General features: G+C 39.7%; 2 protein-coding genes across 2 annotated transcripts; both read left to right on the top strand.

The window, feature by feature from the left end:
• The first annotated feature begins 11636 nt into the window (after window positions 1-11636).
• LOC122777151 (renin binding protein) lies at window positions 11637-18304 on the top strand. The gene is made up of 10 exons (XM_044038171.1): window positions 11637-11930; window positions 12035-12110; window positions 12488-12563; window positions 13536-13741; window positions 14776-15003; window positions 15232-15313; window positions 15422-15597; window positions 15724-15855; window positions 16297-16384; window positions 16931-18304. The coding sequence occupies exons 1-10, from the start codon at window positions 11830-11832 to the stop codon at window positions 17002-17004; spliced, it is 1239 nt and encodes a 412-aa protein (XP_043894106.1). The 5' UTR covers window positions 11637-11829; the 3' UTR covers window positions 17005-18304.
• A 203-nt stretch (window positions 18305-18507) lies between these two features.
• Window positions 18508-22987, top strand: lrif1 (ligand dependent nuclear receptor interacting factor 1). Its single transcript, XM_044038170.1, has 3 exons — window positions 18508-18962; window positions 19803-21150; window positions 22090-22987. Exons 1-3 carry the CDS (start codon window positions 18946-18948, stop codon window positions 22801-22803), a joined length of 2079 nt encoding a protein of 692 aa, XP_043894105.1. The 5' UTR covers window positions 18508-18945; the 3' UTR covers window positions 22804-22987.
• Window positions 22988-23167: the final 180 nt, after the last annotated feature.

Consider the following 23167-nt stretch of genomic DNA (forward strand, 5'->3'; position numbering starts at 1 on the left):
ACAGTGACCTCACAAAGTTTCAAGGTGATCCCATGAAAGCTCTATGACAAGTGCGTTCACATACCATTGGTGCGAAATGGCCAAAATCTGCAAAAATGTACTTTCAATCCAAGATGGCGGCTTTCCCGTTCATTTTAGAGCATAGGCTGCTTTGAATTTTTTGACCGTCCTGACCTAAGGAACGCGTGAGTACCAAGTTTAGTGCATGTACATTAAACGTGCTCCTCAGGAGGACAAGTTTTACGGGTTGTAAGAGTTTCGCCTTTTGTTGTGAAAAATATGAATGAACGCCAACTTTGGCGCCCCCTATCTCAAAAACCATGTGACATTTTAAAAAACTTTTAATAACTTTAGATCCTCAACTTATTCACAGTGACCTCACCCAGATTGAAGGTGATCCCTTTAAAGCTCTATGACAAGTGCGTTCACATACCATTGGTGCGAAATGGCCAAAATCTGCAAAAAATGTACTTTCAATCCAAGATGGCGGCTTTCCCGTTCGTTTTAGAGCATAGGCTGCTTTGAATTTTTTGACCGTCCTGACCTAAGGAACGCGTGAGTACCAAGTTTAGTGCATGTACATTAAACGTGCTCCTCAGGAGGACAAGTTTTACGGGTTGTAAGAGTTTCGCCTTTTGTTGTGAAAAATATGAATGAACGCCAACTTTGGCGCCCCCTATCTCAAAAACCATGTGACATTTTAAAAAACTTTTAATAACTTTAGATCCTCAACTTATTCACAGTGACCTCAACCAGTTTGAAGGTGATCGAATTAAAGCTCTATGACAAGTGCGTTCACATACCATTGGTGCGAAATGGCCAAAATCTGCGAAAAATGTACTTTCAATCCAAAATGGCGGCTTTCCTGTTCGTTTTAGAGGTTCGGCTACGCTGACTTTTTTGACCGTCTGGACCTAACGAACGCGTGAGTACCAAGTTTCGTGCATGTACATTCAACGTGCTCCTCAGGAGGACAAGTTTTACGGGTTGTAAGAGTTTTTCCTTTTGTTGTGAAAAATATGAATGAACACCAACTTTGGCGCCCCCTATCTCGTACACCGAGCGACATTTTAAAAAGCTTTCAGTAACTTATGCTCGGCAACTTGTTCACAGTGACCTCACTAATTTTCAAGGTGATCGCACAAAAACTCTAGGACAAGTTCATTCAAATATCAGGTGTCATAGTGGCTGCTGTCACAAGGGGGCGCTGTTTTTGTAAGTGAATATTTTCATATAGGTGTCTTCGGGGCAGGACTATCATCAATCCTAGCAAGTTTGGTTCAGATTAGACTCAGTTTCGCAAAGTTGTAGCAGTTTGTTTTTTTGTCACAAATATCTGACTTTGCAGTGTTGCTATGGCAACACCGTTGAACCATTTGTTATCATAATAAGCACGCATCATCTTTCATGTGTTTTAAATGTTGTCACAAATTTTGAGTTTGATACGATTAAATATGTAAAAGTTATTACCGAAATTGTGTATTTGTTGTATTTTCTGTTACCACAAGGAGGCGCTGTGCTAAAAATGTACAGTTTTTCCACAGACTTCTTCAGCAATGGTCCATCATCAACCCTAGGTAATTTGGTTGGGAAGTGACCTTCTATCGCAAAGTTATAAGAGTTTTGTTGCCTGTGGCGAAAAATAAAAATTTTCACCAACTTTGCCGGCCCCTTTCTCGTACGCCATGATACTTATTAAAAAGTTTTTAGCAACTTTAGATCCTCAACTTGTCCAAAGTGACCTCACCAAGTTTGAACGTGATCCCATGTAAGCTCTAGGACAAGTTCGTTCAAATACCGATGGTGCGATATGGCCAAAATCGGCAAAAAATGAATTTTCAATCCAAGATGGCGGCTTTCCTGTTCGTTTTAGAGCATAGGCTACGCTGACTTTTTTGACCGTCCCGACCTAAGGAACGCGTGTACCAAGTTTCGTGCATGTACATTAAACGTGCTCCTCAGGCCCACAAGTTTTAGGGGGTGGAGCAGTTATTTGCCCCGCCCACTTTCATTTTTTAACGCACATTCCCCGAAACAGTAATAAACGTAAATTTACACCAGGTCTGATGCGCTTGCAAAAATTGGTGAGTTTTGGGGCATGGGAAAGGCCTCAAAAACGCGATTCATTTGGAGGAATAATAATAAGAATAATCTTAGCGATTATAATAGGGTTCTTGCGCAACCAAGTTGCTCGAACCCTAATAATCTTCACAGTTTCAATAGGGTTCTTGCAACCAAGTTGCTCGAACCCTAATAAGAAGAACTAGTACCGCAAGCGGTAATCAACGGGTTCGAGCTTGACGGCTCGCGGGTCTCCCTGCGCCCACCTCGCCGTGCGAGACGTCTAGCTCATCTTCCGTTCATTCACCGCTTGCGGCAGTAGTAATTTTCAGCTTAGACTATTTTCAGCGTCCATGTGCTAAGTTAGATGGCACTTCCTGTTTAAAATGGCCGACTTCCTGTTTGGTGAAAGGTGTGTCCGTAAACGTGTTCAGGGACGTTCCTCACATATCAAGTTTTGTGAAGATTGGAAAATGTTAGACTTGACTTCCTGTTTCGGGAGTTCTACTTCCTGTAGGGAGGTTATCCTTTACAGCACATATGTCAGAATCAAGGCCCGTGAATGAGTTATGTCTGGCCCACGGGATGATTTTTAATTACTATTAAAACCGGCTTGCACTATTATGTGCCCTCAGCACCATAATACTACACATCCCAAGATGCACTGTGAGTGCGATCCCGTGTCATCCTTCATGAACAGCATCACAGTCACAGTGGAAAACTAAACATTGCTGTCATTTTTCATCTCCCTCTCCCCCAAATAGACAAATAGAAAAGTGGACGGTGAAAACAGGGTTTTCAAGACAGGTGGGAGGCAGAATAATGTTCACCGAAGTAAAAGGAAAGCCTGTGTGTCTTGTGTGTGGAGACAGTGTGTCGTTATGAAAGAATATAACTTAAGCAGGCACTATGAAACATGCAACTGTTTTGCACTTTTCAAGTTTGCACTAACTTCTAATTTTATTATAAAAGACAGACATTGGTGAGGATCAGAGCAGCACACTGATTTGTTTTGTAACATGCTGTTTCATTTTTGCATTTATCTTGCCATTGAGCTTTGAAGGAAAATAACATTTTGCTGTTTACCTGTTAAAAAGAAGACGGAAAAACGTTTTCAATTTGTTACTGAAAGAGCCTTGAGAAAATATTGCAACTGATTTTATTTATATTTTGCTTAATTTAATTTAATTTAATTTAATTTAATTTAATTTAAATAATTTAATTTAATTTAATTTAATTTAATGATTGAGTGCAATATAGGCTGTGGTATTGGTATTGGTTCAATATGTGCAGTAATTGCAAGTTTTAATAAATATTTAATCCTCCACCTGTACCATTTTTTTTATTTTGGCCCCCCGTGTATTTGACTTTGGCATTACTGCTTTACAGACATGTTCCGGACGGGTCTGAGGTCTCACGTATGAAGTTTCAAGTGGATACAACAATCCCAATTAGAGCAGCATGAGAAACTGTAAATGTTAGATTTGATAGATTTGTAGGCAAATGCCTCCATCATGTGGCGAACAATGGTTACTGCATGAACAAACCACTCAGTTGAGGGAATCCTTTGCATTTTTGCCAGGCAACACCATTTAACGATTTGTTATCATATTCAGCAAGCATCATCTACCATGTGTTTTACATGTTTTCATTCATTTTGAGTATGATACAATGAAATTTGTTAAAGTTATAAGGGAAATTGTGAAATTGTATTTTCTGTTACCACCAGAAGGCGCTGTTTTCAAAATGTACAGTTTTTGCATAAGCATCTTCAGCAAGATCCCATCATCGATCGTCACAAGTTTGGTTAAGATCTGACCTTCCATCGCAAAGTTATAAGAGTTTGTTGTTGTAGCGAAATACCAGACGTCATATTGTCTGCCGTCAACAGGGGGCACTGTTTTTGAAAATGAATATTTTCATATAGGCATCTTCAGGGATTGACTATCATCAATCCTAGCAAGTTTGGTTCAGATTGGAATAGCATTCGCAAAGTGGTAGCAGTTTGTTTTTTGTCGCAAATATCTGACTTTGTAGTGTTGTCATGGCAACACTGTTGAACAATTTGTTATCATATTAGGCACACATCATCTACCATGTGTTTGGAATGTTTTCCCAAATTTTGAGTTTGATACAAGGAAATTTGTTAAAGTTATAAGGGAAATTGTGAACTTGTACTTTCTGTTACCACCAGGTGGCGCTGTTTCCAAAATTTACAATTTTTGCATAGGCATCTTCAGCAAAAGCCCATCATCGATCATCACAAGTTTGGTTAAGATCTGACCTTCAATCGCAAAGTTATAAGAGTTTGTTGTGTGTTGCGAAATACCAGACTTCCTAGTGTTTGCCACCACCAGGAGGCGATGTTTTCAAAATTTACAGTTTTTGCATAGACATCTTTAGCAAGGGCCCATCATCGATTGTCACTTGTTTGGTTAATATCTGACCTTCCATGGCAAAGTTATAAGAGATTGTTGTGTGTTGCGAGGAATCGTGATTTTCACCAACTTTCCTGACCTTCTTCTTGTTCGCCGTGATACTTAATGAAAAGATTTTGATACCTTTGGATCCTCAACTTGTTCACAGTGACCTCACAAAGTTTCAAGGTGATCCCATGAAAGCTCTATGACAAGTGCGTTCACATACCATTGGTGCGAAATGGCCAAAATCTGCGAAAAATGTACTTTCAATCCAAAATGGCGGCTTTCCTGTTCGTTTTAGAGGTTCGGCTACGCTGACTTTTTTGACCGTCTGGACCTAACGAACGCGTGAGTACCAAGTTTCGTGCATGTACATTCAACGTGCTCCTCAGGAGGACAAGTTTTACGGGTTGTAAGAGTTTTGCCTTTTGTTGTGAAAAATATGAATGAACACCAACTTTGGCGCCCCCTATCTCGTACACCGAGCGACATTTTAAAAAGCTTTCAGTAACTTATGCTCGGCAACTTGTTCACAGTGACCTCACTAATTTTCAAGGTGATCGCACAAAAACTCTAGGACAAGTTCATTCAAATATCAGGTGTCATAGTGGCTGCTGTCACAAGGGGGCGCTGTTTTTGAAAGTGAATATTTTCAAATAGGTGTCTTCAGGGCCAGACTATCATCAATCCTAGCAAGTTTGGTTCAGATTGGACTCAGTTTCGCAAAGTTGTAGCAGTTTGTTTTTTTGTCACAAATATCTGACTTTGCAGTGTTGCTATGGCAACACCGTTGCGCCATTTGTTATCATAATAAGCACGCATCATCTTTCATGTGTTTTAAATGTTGTCACAAATTTTGAGTTTGATACGATTAAATATGTAAAAGTTATTACCGAAATTGTGTATTTGTTGTATTTTCTGTTACCACAAGGAGGCGCTGTGCTAAAAATGTACAGTTTTTCCACAGACTTCTTCAGCAATGGTCCATCATCAACCCTAGGTAATTTGGTTGGGAAGTGACCTTCTATCGCAAAGTTATAAGAGTTTTGTTGCCTGTGGCGAAAAATAAAAATTTTCACCAACTTTGCCGGCCCCTTTCTCGTACACCATGATACTTATTAAAAAGTTTTTAGCAACTTTAGATCCTCAACTTGTCCAAAGTGACCTCACCAAGTTTGAACGTGATCCCATGTAAGCTCTAGGACAAGTTCGTTCAAATACCGATGGTGCGATATGGCCAAAATCGGCAAAAAATGAATTTTCAATCCAAGATGGCGGCTTTCCTGTTCGTTTTAGAGCATAGGCTACGCTGACTTTTTTGACCATCCCGACCTAAAGAACGCGTGTACCAAGTTTCGTGCATGTACATTAAACGTGCTCCTCAGGCCCACAAGTTTTAGGGGGTGGAGCAGTTATTTGCCCCGCCCACTTTCATTTTTTACCGCACATTCCCCGAAACACTAATAAACGTAAATTTACACCAGGTCTGATGCGCTTGCAAAAATTGGTGAGTTTTGGGGCATGTTCAGGGCCTCTAAAACGCGATTTACTTTGGTGAAGAGGAAGAAGAAGAAGAAGAAGAAGAACGAGTCCTCTAGCTCATCTTCCGTTCATTCATTGCTTGCGGTAGTAGTTATTTTCAGCTTGGACTATTTTCAGCGTCCATGTGTTAAGTTAGAGGGCACTTCCTGTTTAAAATGGCAGACTTCCTCTTTTTCCTATTTAATTTAATTTAATTTAATTTAATTTAATTTAATTTAATTTAATTTAATTTAATTTAATTTAATTTTATGATTAAGTGCAATATAGGCTATGGTATTGGTATTGGTATTGGTTCAATATGTGCAGTAATTGCAAGTTTTAATAAAAATTTAACCCTCCACTTGTTTTTTTTATTTTGGCCCCCCGTGTATTTGACTTTGGCATTACTGCTTTACAGACATGTTCCGGGCGGGTTTGAGGTCTCACATATCAAGTTTCAAGTGAATACAGCAATCCCAATTAGAGCAGCATGAGAAACTGTAAATGTTAGATTTGATAGATTTGTAGGCAAATGCCTCCATCATGTGGCGAACAAAGGTTACTGCACTGACGAACCACTCAGTAGAGTAGATCCTGTGCAGTGTTCTTATGTCAACGCCGTTGAACGATTTGTTATCATATTCAGCAAGCATCATCTACCATGTGTTTTACATGTTTTCATTCATTTTGAGTATGATACAATGAAATTTGTTAAAGTTATAAGGGAAATTGTGAACTTGTATTTTATGTTACCACCAGAAGGCGCTGTTTTCAAAATGTACAGTTTTTGCACAAGCATCTTCAGCAAGATCCCATCATCGATCGTCACGAGTTTGGTTAAGATCTGACCTTCCATCGCAAAGTTATAAGAGTTTGTTGTTGTAGCGAAATACTAGACGTCATATTGTCTGCCGTCAACAGAAGGCACTGTTTTTGAAAGTGAATATTTTCATACAGGCATCTTCAGGGATTGACTATCATCAATCCTAGCAAGTTTGGTTCAGATTGGAATAGCATTCGCAAAGTGGTAGCAGTTTGTTTTTTGTCGCAAATATCTGACTTTGCAGTGTTGTCATTGCAACACTGTTGAACAATTTGTTATCATATTAGGCACGCATCATCTACCATGTGTTTTGAATGTTTTCCCAAATTTTGAGTTTGATACAAGGAAATTTGTTAAAGTTATAAGGGAAATTGTGAACTTGTACTTTCTGTTACCACCAGGTGGCGCTGTTTCCAAAATTTACAGTTTTTGCTTAGGCATCTTTAGCAAAAGCCCATCATCTATCATCACAAGTTTGGTTAAGATCTGACCTTCAATCGCAAAGTTATAAGAGTTTGTTGTGTGTTGCGAAATACCAGACTTCCTAGCGTTTGCCACCACCAGGAGGCGATGTTTTCAAAATTTACAGTTTTTGCATAGACATCTTTAGCAAGGGCCCATCATCGATTGTCACTTGTTTGGTTAATATCGGACCTTCTATCGCAAAGTTATAAGAGTTTTGTTGCATGTGGCGAAAATCTTAAATTTTCACCAACTTTGACGCCCCCTTTCTCGTACGCCATGATACTTATTAAAAAGTTTTCAGGAACTTTAGATCCTCAACTTGTCCACAGTGACCTCAGCAAGTTTGAAGGTGATCCCATGAAAGCTCTATGACAAGTGCGTTCACATACCATTGGTGCGAAATGGCCAAAATCAGCAAAAAATTTACTTTCAATCCAAGATGGCGGCTTTCCCGTTCGTTTTAGAGCATAAGCTGCTTTGAATTTTTTGACCGTCTGGACCTAAGGAACGCGTGAGTACCAAGTTTAGTGCATGTACATTCAACATGCTCCTCAGGAGGATAAGTTTTACGGGTTGTAGGAGTTTCGCCTTTTGTTGTGAAAAATATGAATGAACGCCAAATTTGGCGCCCCCTATCTCAAAAACCATGTAACATTTTAAAAAACTTTTAATAACTTTAGATCCTCAACTTGTCCACAGTGACCTCAACCAGTTTGAAGGTGATCCCTTTAAAGCTCTATGACAAGTGCGTTCACATACCATTGGTGCGAAATGGCCAAAATCTGCAAAAAATTTACTTTCAATCCAAGATGGCGGCTTTCCTGTTCGTTTTAGAGCTTCGGCTACGCTGACTTTTTTGACCGTCTGGACCTAAGGAATGCGTGAGTACCAAGTTTTGTGCATGTACATTCAACGTGCTCCTCAGGAGGACAAGTTTTACGGGTTGTAAGAGTTTCACCTTTTGTTGTGAAAAATATGAATGAACACCAACTTTGGCGCCCCCTATCTCGTACACCGAGCGATATTTTAAAAAGCTTTCAGGAACTTATGCTCGGCAACTTGTTCACAGTGACCTCACCAACTTTCAAGGTGATAGCATAAAAACTCTAGGATTAGTTCATTCAAATATCAGGTGTCATAGTGTCTGCTGTCACCAGGGGGCGCTGTTTTTGAAAGAGAATATTTTCATATAGGCGTCTTCAGGGCCAGATTATCATCAATCAGAGCAAGTTTGGTTCAGATCGGACTCGGATTCGTAAAGTTGTAGCAGTTTGTTTTTTGTCACAAATATCTGACTTTGCGGTGTTGCTGTGGCAACACCGTTGAACGATTTGTTATCATATAAAGCACGCATAATCGACCATGTGTTTTGAATGTTTTCCCAATTTTTGAGTTTGATACGATTAACTCTGTAAAAGTTATTACCGAAATGTTTATTTTTGGATTTTCTGTTACCACAAGGAGGCGCTGTGCTAAAAATGTACAGTTTTTCCACAGACTTCTTCAGCAATGGTCCATCATCAACCCTAGGTAATTTGGTTGGGATGTGACCTTCTATCGCAAAGTTATAAGAGTTTTGTTGCCTGTGGCGAAACATTAAAATTTTCACCAACTTTGCCGGCCCCTTACTCTTACGCCATAATACCTATTGAAAAGATTTTGATACCTTTGGATCCTCAACTTGTCCAAAGTGACCTCACCAAGTTTGAAGGTGATCCCATGAAAGTTCTAGGACAAATCTGTTCAAATATCATTGGTGCAAAATGGCCAAAATCAGCAAAGCATTTACTTTCAATCCAAGATGGCGGCTTTCCTGTTCGTTTTAGAGCATAGGCTACGCTGACTTTTTTGACCGGCGTGACCTAAGGAACGCGTGTACCAAGTTTTGTGCATGTACATTAAACGTGCTCCTCAGGACCACAGGTTTTAGGGGGTGGAGCAGTTTTTTGGCCCGTCCACTTTCACCAGGGGGCGCTGATTTTGACTTGAAATATTTTCACATAGGTTTGTTCAGGGCCAGACTATCAACAATCCTAGCAAGTTTGGTTCAGATTGGACCAGGATTGGCAAAGTTGTAACAGTTTTTTTTTTGTAGTATTTTCTACCACCACCAGGAGGCGCTGTTTTCAAAATGTATTGTTTTCGGCAATATAGTCGCCTTCAGCAACTACCCATTATCAATCATAGGAAGTTTGGTTGGGATTGGATCTTCCATCGCAAAGTTATAAGAGTTTTGCTTTTTGTTGTGAAAAATAGGAATTTACACCCACTTTGGCGCCCCCTATCTCGTACACCATGAGACATTTTAAAAAACTTTTGATAACTTAAGCTCCTCAACTGGTTCACAGTGACCTCACCGAGTTTAAAGGTGATCGCACAAGAACTCTAGGATTAATTCCTTCAAATACCAGAGGTCATATTGTCTCCGTCACCAGGGGGTGCTGTTTTTGAAAGTGAATATTTTCATATAGACGTCTTCAGGGCTGGACTATCATCAATCCTAGCAAGTTTGGTTCAGATTGGACTAGGATTCGCAAAGTTGTAGCAGTTTGTTTTTTTGTCGCAAAAATCCGACTTTGCATCATTACCATGGCAACATCATGTAACTCTACGCCATCATATTGAGCATGCATCATCTACCTTGTGTTTTGGGTGATTTTTACCAATTTTGAGTTTGATACGATAATCTCTGTAAAAGTTATTCCCGAAATTGTAAAAGTAACTTTTTTTTTTTATTTTCTGCCACCACCAGGAGGCGATGTTTACAAACTTGACAGTTTTTGCATAGGCCTCTTCAGCAAGGGCCCATCATCAATCGCCACAAGTTTGGTTAAGATCGGACCTTCTATCGCAAAGTTATAAGAGTTTTGTTGCGTGTGGCGAAAATCTTAAATTTTCACCAACTTTGACGCCCCCTTTCTCGTACGCCATGATACTTATTAAAAAGTTTTCAGGAACTTTAGATCCTCAACTTGTCCACAGTGACCTCACCAAGTTTGAACGTGATTCCATGTAAGCTCTGGGACAAGTTCGTTCAAATACCGATGGTGCGAAATGGCCAAAATCGCCTCTGTTTTGGCGTGCAATCCAAGATGGCGTCCTTCCTGTAGGATTCACAGGGAAGTTGTCATCGACTTTTTTGACCGTCCCCACCTCATGAACATGTGTGCCAAGTTTCGTTCATGTACGTTAAACCAGAGAGCAGATGACCTAATAGAAGTTTTTTGCGTCAGTTTTTAGCCCCGCCCTCTTCCATTTTTTGACGCACATTCCTTGAAACATTGATATACGTAATTTTACACCAGGTCTGATGGGGTTGCAAAATTTGGTGAGTTTTGGGGCATGGGAAAGGCCTCAAAAACGCGATTCATTTGGAGGAATAATAATAATAAGAATAAGAATAATCTTAGCGATTATAATAGGGTTCTTGCGCAACCAAGTTGCTCGAACCCTAATAATCTTAGCGATTATAATAGGGTTCTTGCGCAACCAAGTTGCTCGAACCCTAATAATGATACTCAGATTAATAATAAGCAAAACATACATTGAGTTTGACAACTTGAGAACACCAAGAAACAAACAACGCAGCATGTACGTAAGATTATCTGACTGAAAGACGTAGGTTACGCATTAAATATATGAAATGTCTGTGTGTGTGCGAGGGTGGGTACGCGCGCGCGTGCGTGTGTGTGCGTGTGTTTCTTTATCATGAGTACCAAAGGTAACAGCTGCCTCCGTTCAAGCTAACATGGAATTCCAAAACTCGATATATCGTGATTTTCTTGTAGATGACAGAAACAGCTGAAAGTAGCACTTTCCACTTAATCTCTAAAGTATTTGCTTTCATTTATCTTTTCTTATTTATTTTTCTTAAAGCACTAGCTTTGTGAACTAAACTTAGTGAACACTTTATTGGTTACTTGGTTGCATTTACTTTATTGTTAGCAGGAGCAACTCCATGGAGCAGTTCATTTTATGTAAATAATATTCTGTTGTTGATGTTATGAACCCTTTAATACATTTATTCAAATATCAGACTAGAGCTGAAACAGTTATTTCGATTCATCGATTATTAATCGATTACTAAATGAATCGTTGCTATTTTGATAATCGCTTTGAAGACTTTTTTCATGACTAAAACAAGATTTCTGATTGTTTCAGCTTCTGAAATGTAACTATTTTCTGGTTTCTTTGCTCCACATAACAAATAAATCATTTTGGTTTGAAAAATAAAAAATAAAAACAAGACATTCAAGAACATTGTCATTTCCAGGTTTGACAAACACAGGTTTTATGGACCAAACAATTACTTGTTTAATCCAGAAAAGAATTGACAGATTAATCAATTATGAAAATAAGTGTTAGTTGCAGCTCTATATCAGACTAACTGACACTAGTTTGAATTGGCATCAAAGTAATTACACAAAAATGAAAGTGGATGAGTTGTGAACAGCATAGCAGTTACTGTGTTATATTTTAACCCTGTAAAATCCCACTCTTTGCAAAGCCGATCTCCATGTTTTTGTTCTGAAAGGAACAATGTCAGTGTTGAAGCTGGACGAGTGTCGAGAGCGGATTCGCAAGGAACTTGATGACGTTGTGAACTTCTGGCTCAAATACTCTCACGACACTGAACACGGGTACTGACAAAGAAAAAAAAAGAAGAAAAAAGTGGACACTCAGCAGTTTTCCAGTCTCTAGCCCAGTGGTAAACTTCCTCTTCTGCTTCCACTTCCTGTTTCAGGGGCTTCTTCACGTGTATTGGAAGAGACGGGACGGTCTATGATGAGCTCAAATATGTGTGGCTGCAGGGTCGACAGGTACGTCCGGGTCAGGGGTCTGCAACCTGCGGTTCTAGAGCCACATGTGGCTCTTCAGCCCCTCTGCAGTGGCTCCTTTCCCTTCTCTTTCTTACATTCTTTCATACTGTACTTTTGTCCTTCACTTTATAAGAGTTTGGGTATTTTTGTAGTTCTTCAATTTCATAAATGCAACCATCTATATTAAAAAATATGTGATACATTTTATCTTTATCAAAGGTTTTGTGGCCCTAGATACAATTTATTCGGGTGGGGAGGGAACAAAAATGTCTCTTTTCATACTGAAGGTTTCAGACCGCTGGTCTAGGTAAGTGACACTGTGACTAACCATAGTTTATCAGCTCTGATAAACTAAACTGGGCTGGTTTCTTTCACAGGTGTGGATGTACTGTCGTCTGTACCGAACCATGGAACGCTTCCATAAACCTGAAATCCTGGAAGCTGCAAAAACGGGTGTGTAGACGCTGAATTCTGCTACTTTCATAACACAGTTAGAATAATGCAAAGCCTGTACTTTGATTTTTAGAGCAGTACAGTGCAAAGTGTTTTTGATAAACATAAAGACCAGTTCTGTAATTTCAGGGATTGTATGACAAACTTGAGTATCTACCGTAGCGATGATAGTCCAATACAGTTATTTTACACCGTTTTTGAACTATGAAGCTGATAACAACACATTTATGATGAGTCATTTCAAAGATTCTCCAGCTGTGTCACAAATATTGAAGAAGAATAAATAAACAGCCCAAACATGACTCAGCTAAAATGCTTTTTATTAGCATATTTATAGTCATAGTGCACTGTGAAGCATGCAATACATAGGATTTTTGGATTGTATCAGATTTTTCACAGGAGGCAGATTTATTCCCAATAAGATCATTTGCTCTCTCATCATCCTCCTCTTCCTCACGTATACTTCACACACTGGTATAGTGACATTAGATTAAGATAAAGAGCGAGAGATAAGAGCACTCTAATCATCGTTATTATTATTGTTATTATTATTATTTAGTTTTGTTTTCTACACACTCTGATCACATACCCTGGCATATACACTATATACTACACTACAAAAGTGGTTGCAGTGTACAGCTCTGTGTAAAAGTCTCTAGGACTGGAATGATGTGACTGAAAGTTGGTCTTAAACTGTGTTTTAATAAAATGTCAATGAGTTTAACTCGTACAACATGTGCATAGAAAGGTCAAGCATGTGTTTGTAATCGACCTTTTTTCTCAGCAGATATTTGTCGACATTAAATCAGTGGGACAAACACAGGTTTAACCAATAACAAACATGTTTCCTGTATTTTCTGGATGCGTTTCAGTGAAGTGACTGAGAGATAATTACACTGTATGGTCATCTCACATGCAGATGCCTTGAAAATACTGAGACGTTACAGTATGTGGTTGTGTTTCTGGTCGTAGGAGGAGAGTTCCTCAGACGATTTGCCCGTGTGTCCGGCGGCGGCAGCAGCAGCAGCAGCAGCAGCAGCGGCGGTCAGTGGAAATGTGCGTTCTGCTTAACGCGAGACGGTAAAGCGGTCAAGATTCAGAGGACGATATTCAGCGAGTGTTTCTACGTCATGGCCATGGATGAACTGAGCCGAGTCACCGGTGACAAGGACATGCAGGTGTGAACAGTGAAGACATACAATCATTGTCTCAGTATTATTTATGGTATGTTATGTATTCATGCCCTTCTCTTCCATAACTTTATTTATTCAGCACCTTTTTAAAAACCGATTGCTTGCACTGATCAGATTAATGAAAGACAAACAAGACGACAAGACAAGAAACCAAACAAAAGTAACGACATCAAGGAATAAAATGAATATTAATGATGGTCATAAAAGATAAAAGAAAGGTTTAAAATTATACAAACTGTCACTATTAAGAGTCAGGATAAATAAATAAGAATAAATAATTTGTGTAACCCCATAACTATTTTCCTAGCATATTCAGTGGTTGCATAATTAGACACGGAAAATATGAATAGAAAAATGATTTTAATGATGTGGAAAACATTATTTCTTCTAAATCAGCTGTGTCCAAACTTCTTTTCTATTTTTTATTAGAAAAAATATTTATATATTTTTATTTTTTTTCAAATTTTTTTCACATAACAAACTTTATTTTCATTGTCACAATTATCAGTTAGAAATGGCAGTGTGACCAAATCTAGGCCACACAAGAGTGAACAAAAAACAATCCAGCCTTCCAGAACTGCCAGAGTCAGATAACATAGTAACATAAAGTCGATGATGAAGTTGAGCACAACTTCTTATCAGCTGCCTGGACCAGTTTTATTGTCCCAGTCCGTCCTGAGCCATAAATGATACTTTATAAAACCGAAGCTGAAGACCATATAAAGTCTGGGCCTGACTTTGAACACGCCTGCTCTAATGTAGTGGAATTTAAAGTCAATGAAGTATCTAAAATTTAATGCGTGAAGTAATTTTTTTTTCAATATTGGAGGTAACATTTGGAATAATACGACTTTTAGGAAATATGAAGTTAATTCACCACCTGAAATGTAAAACATAAGCCAGGTCGTCCCTGCGTCAGGTCTTTGTCTTGACTTGATCTCACTCTCCTGCTCTGGTCTTGAATACAAGACAAAAAAAACATTTTTCAAACCTTCCGCTCTTGCGTCGTGTGTTTCTAGCTGGAGGCTGAACAGATGATGGAGCAGCTGGTTTACTGGGTCCGAGTGGACGGGTCCGGCCTGGGCCGACCCCGGCTCCCCGGTGATGTTCCCGCCAACAGCATGGCAGTTCCCATGATGCTCTTGTGTCTGGTGCAACAGCTCACTGAAGGCCGCGGTCCAGAGGTCGCGCAGAGATACAGGGAGCTGGGCAGCTGGTGCGTCCAGCAGATTCTGCAGCACATCCAGGTACAGACACATGGGGTCCACAGGTCTCAAACCCGTGGCCCGCAGGCCAAATGCAGCCCCCAAATTTAAGTGGCCTCAAGCTATAATGAGAACTGGCCTATGACGTCCTATTCCCTCTATGGAAAAGCTTTGATTATGTTACGTGACATTATGTTTTAATGTTTTGTTAACGCTTTCACTCACTGTGACACTGTAGCAGGAGCTGAAAATCTGTTTGTCTTGCTACAGAGGGACGGCACAGCGATTTTAGAGAACGTGTCCCTGGACGCAGCAGAACTGCCGGGTTGCCAGGGGCGACAGCAAAACCCAGGTAAACACTTGACTCTCTTCAGTCAGCCAGATAATCGCAGAAAGAGCACATAGAGAGAGATCTCGCAGCTGCTTACTTCAGCATTTTCCCTCCCTGTGACTGACTCAGGTCATGCACTGGAAGCGGGCTGGTTCCTGCTTCAGTACAGCGCAGAGTGGGGCGACAAGGAGCTCCAGAAAACTGCCATCGACAAGTTTGTGGAGCTGCCTTATCGATGCGGCTGGGACAAAGAGCACGGTGGCCTCTTCTACTTCCTGGATGTGGATGGTCACTGCCCCACACAGGTGAATAATTCACGACAGGAACCACGTGATGGGATTTCCTGTAGATGGTGGATGATTTTGCATTTTTCTACACAGTGGATATTGTCTGTATTTGGCTGATCACTGTGTTTCCTTGTGTCTGAGCAGTTGGAGTGGAATATGAAGCTGTGGTGGCCTCACTGTGAGGCCCTCATCGCCTTCCTCATGGCCTACAGTCAAACCAAAAAGCCCGAGCTGCTGGACAGATTCTCTCAAGTTTACAAATACACTTTCAGCCACGTGAGTGTTTACTGCTGCGACAGCGAGGCACATTACTCACGTGTTCTCTACACCAGATATTTTCCTCCCACAGCTTTAGTAGTAGGTCAAAATTGAAGATTTCTTTTCTTAAGTCAGAAATTTTATGAGAATAAAGTCGTTACATTATGAGAATAAAGTCAGAATATTATGAGAATAAAGTCAGAATATTATGAGAATAAAGTCACAATATTATGAGAATAAAGTTGTAATATTATGAGAATAGAGTCATATTATCAGAATAAAGTCATAATATTATGAGAATAAAGTCAAAATATTATGAGAATAAAGTCATATTATGAGAATAAAGTCACAATATTATGAGAAAAAAAGTCATATTATGAGAATAAAGTCATTATATTATGAGAATCAAGTCATAATCTTTTGAGAATAAAGTTGTGACATTATCGTGTTTCTGTGCAGTTTCCTGATGCTCAAAGCGGTGAGTGGTTTGGCTACTTGACACAAGACGGGAAAGTGGCACTGGATTTTAAAGGAGGCCCCTTTAAAGGTAAGAACATACATTTTGTTTAGTTGTATTATGGCTTTGGACACATGGTGTAGATTTCTTTGGTGTTGGGCAAACAAGTTACATTGTTAATATCCATTATATAGCTTTGTTTTGTGCTTGGTATTGTTTTTTCATTCATCATTTACATTTTATCATTCACCAGCATAAACTTATATGGCCATAAGGAAGGCTTTTGTCTCATCTGTTTAAAAAACAGTAAAATATCAGAAGATCTAGCAGAAGAAGAAGAAGAAACTAAAAGAATTTTCAAAATTACATACATGTTACAAAGAGCTTCATGACAGGTTATAAAATATCAGCAAAATAAATGAAATCGTCACAATTTTGAGGGAATAGTTTATGCATTGAACCAATACGGTGTCATGAGGGCAGAAATACAGAATTATAACTCAAATACAATAAGAGACCTCTGCCCGAGCATCTCCTTTAATAAAGCCATGTATTTTAATTTCTCAGTGTTGCCAATATAATTGAAGTTATTTTCTTAAGTCTTGTTCTTTGATAAAATTCTCTTCCTTTCTGCAGGATTCTTCCATGTTCCTCGCTGCCTGTACATGTGTGAGCGCATCCTGGACGATCTACTGGCCAGCGAGAACTGAGAAACGTGGACATTCATTTTGATTTGTTTTGTGGATTCTGTTTACTAAATCAAACCATAATACTAATAATCAATCAATTTTCACATATGCATTATTGTAAATTTACTGGTGTCACATCAAAAAAACGTCCATGTGTATAATTTGTACACATACAGTATCAAAGCACAGCTGCTGCAAAGAAACACTGTTCAATCACTGGTCAATCACTGGCACCAGAGGCAGATTGTGTTCATCTTGATTTAAGACACTGTTCTAAATCATGTTGTCCACAACTCTGCACCCACCTGACGTCTCACTGACACTTTTTCTCTCTACGTTGCTAAAACGTCCATATGACAGGAGACTTACCCAATGTGTCAGCCCTGCGTCAGAGCCAAAAGTCACACTAGACAATTCACACTAACGGCGACATCTACAGTATTTGGAAGTCACTGCTTCAGCTGGCAGCAGACTGGACCAAGCTCTGCACTAGTGTTGACACTGCTGACCTGTGATGTCGCCTCCTCGTCACACAGAAACACAAAAATAGTAGCACTAAAACCACTGTGCCTTCTTACACAAGCCCCGGAACTGATCTTCACATCTTATCCGTTCCACTTAGAATCTGTTGACTTTTTAACAGGCCAGTAAATGAATTGTACATTGAAATGTTACTGCGGATGATTTAGATGTGCAATCTGACTTGAAGCATTAAATAGAGCTGTATTAATGAACTATAAAGTTCAAAACTATGTTCAAGTTTACAGAACACTTTATTACATTGATGGTATTTTGGTTTCAAACATTTTGGCTGGACCACACAACTTTAAAGGGCTTTTTGAGGCTGGAAAAATGTGTATTTGTTACCTCTTTAGGACCATTTTCTGGTATAAATACTGACCTTGTCAGGACACATATAGTCCTCATGGAGACCAAAACCTGGTCCTAATGAAGCAGATGGAACTGGTTATATTTAGGGCTTAGATTTGAGTTGTGGTGAAAGTTAAGGTTAGTGATGAATGATGCTTTGTTTAAGCTGTCACAAACCTGCGTGTTTGTGTGAGGACCAAAAAACAAATAAATCATAGCAAGTGAGGACATTTGGGGAAATTGGGGACATTTTGTCAGGTCCTCACATGTTTTTGAGAGTTGTTAAGGTTAGGGTAAGGGACTAGGTAATGAGGGTTGTGGTATTGTGGACCTTATAAAACGAATATAGATAGATATGTTAGAAAATTATGAGGTGATCATGTGACCCCCAGCTCGCGACGTTTTTGCGTGCTACATTCCTGAATAAATTGTAATAAAAAGTGATACCAGAGAGTGTTTCTTACTTTGTGGAACCAAACGCGTGAATGAAAACAAGATTTAAAAGTAGGATTTAGAGAGTAAATAACAATGGTTGTATTGTTTTCTCTGATTCAATATCGATCGCCTCATACTCCAGCACAGTAGGTGGCAGTAGTCAATACCCAGTTTTGCCAACTGCCAATAAAGGAAATACTCGTAGAAGGCAAACGGAAGCCGAGTGGGGGGTTTGTTTTGTTTTGTTTTTAAGAACGGGAACAAGTACCGCCCATTTCTAAATTATTGTATTTTTTAAAAAATACACAAGTACATTCAAGTTTTTATGTGAACTCGCGGTCTCCGCAGTGCAGCCACTTTGTGTGGCATACTACGGAAGCTGAGAGGTGCCGTTTAGTGAAGTGACGGGAAGCGAAAGAGCCACCGTTCGTTTTTTTATTTTTGTTTTATTTATTTTTAGCGATAACACAATTTAAATGAAGAAAATGGACACTTCACAGAGCTTTGCCGTGTACTATGCGGGCGGGAGTAACGTCATCTTGCGGGCTTTGACGTTACTGTCTCCAGTTTTCGTGTGTAAACACTGATATTAGCATTAGCTTGTGCCATTGGCTTTCCTCCATTTTCAGAATATTGAAGTATTCCTGAAGCAGAGCGATGGAAAGTGGTCACAGGTACGGATATGGTCGTCTTTATAACATTTCAATACAATGTAGATTCATTTAAGTTCAAACTTTATTCAACTTCACGCAACTACTTGTGTGTAACATCATTAGTAATCACACGTATTCAAACAACTGTTTCAGACAAGAGTTTCTCAACGTTAAGTTCATTACATAGTTACTAAAATCGAAGGATAGCAGCAGGGAGCAATGAACTGTAAATGTTTGAATTAGTATATAATATGTTTAGTTATGTGAACATTAAAAGTAAGTACATGTAGGCAGTGAAATATAATCAAATAATAATACCTACTAAGTAATAACCATTTAATGTCTGAAGGTGTTGAATGAATTGATAACAACTGCAGTTAGGGTTAAACTGACAACCTTGGGGTGTGTGGAAAAAATCTGAACTATCACTTTACATCACACTGTCAGACAGACTGTGACAACTACTGCATAAAGACATAACCTTGTGTTTTTGCAAAGTGAATGCATTGTGCAAATAGTTTTGCTTTTATAAAAAAATAGAATTGCTTTTGCCTCAGATTTGTGAAATGTGTCTTTGTTTCATAAGTGTTTGTTGATTTCTGTCCATAAATAATTATAAAAAACACAATGTACTGGTTCTCCAACTTTAATTTAGGGGGCATAACTAATAACCTGACATTCAGTCACAATAATTAACAATATTGATATAGATTTGAAACTTTTTTTTTAATCACCTAACCCTACCTGTGTTGTTGTGATTTCAATGCTTAACTGGAAAGAAAAATCCCCAGGATAAGACACATGTACAAACTTAAATGCATATTTTTCTTCTAAACTGTGTTGTTGTTTTTTGTCTTTCAGTGAGAGCAGTGTCTACTACCAGGCAGTACCTGCTTTTGGAGCTGATGGAAAGAACGTCTTGAAATTAATTCCTGTAAAGATGGTCAATGGACAATTTTTTCAGGCGCAAATAAGCAAACCTAGAATGGAATCTACAACACAGAGTTTTATGAGAGTTTCCTCCACACCTCACCAGATGAAGACGGCAGTAACTCCCTCTGCCACAGAGCAAACTGTCACCAAGAAGTTGACCGTTATGAAGGGTTTTCCTAGTCAAGTAGGATTAGTTCCTAGTAATTTAGTGAGCAATCCTCCACCACAGCAACAGACAGTCTATGTTACAGCACCATTTGCAACAAACAGTCCAGGTAGACCACGTCAGCTGCCAGTGACAGTGAAATCTCCCGTCCTCCCCAGAGGACAGCTCATTCAGATTCCCCCAAATGCACAAGTACGAACAGTACCAGCGTCAGAACTTCCTGTGGGTGTCAAAAAACAGATTTTTAAATCATCAGTCAAAGGTTCAGATGAACCCACTGTGATCTATGTGTCACCGGTCACCACCGTGATTCAAGCTGCTGCTCCAGCACAAGACTCAGCACTTCATACACTCAAGCCACCTCTGAAATTGATTCCCAAAGCCTCAAACAGGCCCAACGGCCCAACAAGGTGGGTGATTGAAGAAGAGGGCTGCACAAAGGCTCAGAGTCACAATCCTCCCAGTGCTCCTCTTATTCCACACATTCTAAACGCTGTGAAAAAGACAGAAAAAGCTGGCCAGCAGCACTGTGAGGTCAACAACGGAGCAGCTTCTGAGTCGAGTTTGGGCAAAAGTAGCTGTGACGCGTTGGTCATGTGCAACGGGAAGATGTTTTTTGTGGCTGAAAAACGCAGCCTGCCAGACGAAATGGGGGAAAGCAAGTTGAACAAAACCGTTGACTCGACCGTCCAACAAACTGTGGAGCAAGCTACATCTCAAACCTGCCAGAACATGAGCGTCATCACTCCACATGAAGTGATTGATCTGTGTGACGATGATGGTCAGGAGGACTCAATACCAATCTCCCATCAGGAGGACGACAACGTAATATTTGTGTCGTATATTCCACCCAAGTCTGAGGCAAGGTCAGTGCAAGCTTCACGTCGATCGGACAAGATGAACACAAGCCACTCGGACAGCGTTAGTGGGGGCGCAGGAGAAGTGAGCACTGAAGTGAGCAAGGTGACCGAGAACAAGGAGTCAAACGTGATGACTCAGCACAGCACCTCCACCTTACAGCTGGGGGAAATGAGAGACGAGGTAGAAGCAGGAACTCCAGCAGATCTCAGCAACTGTGACGGCAGCAGTGCAACGCACACACAGGACGAGGTGAGGCCACGTCTAATGCCACAATGCTTATATGTAATATGTCTTTGTCTGTTAATTACATAACTGTCCAATGGTTTATCTGGAGGGGGCCAACCTGAATAAGTGACTCACCCGAGTACCAGTGTGTGCAGTTCCAACTTTGACATTGTTTAGATATGAAATGTAACAGATATCAGTAGAAAGGCGACACAAAAAACAACACAAAATTCACCAAACAATAGGCACATATGGAACAGGGACAGCATGGGTAATTATATCCTCACTGATATTTCAACAACTTCTCATTTTTCAGCTTCTAAAATGTGAATTTTTTTTAGAGAGTTCATTGAACTTCTTTGAGGATGATTTTCTTCTCACATTTTATGGATCAAACAAAACAATCATGGGTTGCAGCCTTCCTAAGTTCACATACCAAATATGTCTATGGACAAACAGATCATGTACATATTTTCACAGTTCCTCAGGGCCTATGTGTTAGTAACTGCTGATTACTGTGTTACTGTGGTGCATGAACTGTGTATTACATCATACGTCTCTACGCACTTGATAACTAGAGTGACACGACTGAAAACGACTGTGTCATTGCAAACAAAAAAGATGACAACAACATATGTTTTTAAAATGCATGATTGACATTGACCTTATAGGATAGGTTCTAGCTATATATTTTATATCCGAATGAGAGCTGAGGAAGTCCGTTAATCTATTTGAGCTGTTTTAATTCAACCATGAGTTGTTCAAAAAAAAAGTCCACATGTCAATACTTGCTACAAAAAAAAAAATCTCTTTGTTGCCAAACGGATGATGTTTTTGGCCCAAGCCCGTCTTCAAACATTACTATTTAACCAGTGAAGTACACACTTTTTAATTCATCCTTGAGCAAATACTGTGTTTGTGTGTTTTTATGTATTGGCTGTATTTTGTGTTTCTCACTCACAGAGCTCTTTAAGCCCTGACGAGCGTGAGATGGCCGACCATCAGCTGAGGAAGATGTTTGAGATTAGATCTGATGTGAAGATTCACCTCCAGAGGATCGACGAAGCTCCAGCTGAACTGGTCCTCACAGAGTCCGTAAGCTCAGAGTCGGATCACCAGAGCCAGGAGAGCGACACCTGCAGATCAGGGAAAGGAGTAACTCAAGAGGATCAGTCAGCAGATATCACTCCTCTACAACATTCCCCTTTTAAACTGAATTCACACTCTCTCCCTGCTGTGGAGAATTGCCCTTCAGGTGCAGTCACAGAAACTTTGTGTGGTGTTGGAAATGCACCTGTGATCAACTACGTGGAACCTATCGATGAGGATTTCCTCATCAGTTCAAACGAGGACACAGCAGACCAGGGACAGGCGCAGAATACAAATACAAGGAGAATAGTAAGGACACGAAAACGCACCATGTGTCCATGCTGCATCCCTGGTTCTCTGGAGCCAGCAATGAAATACAAGGTAGACGATCTGGGGAAGTGGACATGCGGGACGCAGCAGACGGGTAAAAAAGGGACACAAAAAAAGACGGCCAGAAAAGGTGGGACGACACCTGGAAACGGCTTCATAACAAGCCGGAGCAAACAGGTTACAGTCCGAGACGGTTTGTCCACAGCATCGATGCACTCAGAACTGAAAAGTCATAAACACATGAAAAGAGTCAAATAGATTAAAAAGAAGAACAGAATAAGGTGAAACAAGTACATTATATGGTTGTTTTCTTTAGTCTTTCACTACATTTAGCATCTGAAATGTTGCGTCACTACCTCTTCCTTTTCCCTTTGTCACAGTTTACACTCTATTAATGCTCACTAATAAATATTCTAACAAATTAAAAGGTCCTATTTTTCAAGCTGCGTAGCTGTGTCATTTTCCAGGGTTTTTATTCTTTGTGATATTTTATTCTGGCTATAGTTTTTCTTCGTGAATAATGATGATGTTACATTGTTAATAATAATGATAATACATTGTTAGGACCTGTTGAATTTTTCTTCTGAAAGGATCACATTTTTGGGGCACTAAATGTTGAAAA

This window comes from Solea senegalensis, linkage group LG11 (genome assembly GCF_019176455.1).
Source record: "Solea senegalensis isolate Sse05_10M linkage group LG11, IFAPA_SoseM_1, whole genome shotgun sequence".
Taxonomy (NCBI): domain Eukaryota; kingdom Metazoa; phylum Chordata; class Actinopteri; order Pleuronectiformes; family Soleidae; genus Solea; species Solea senegalensis.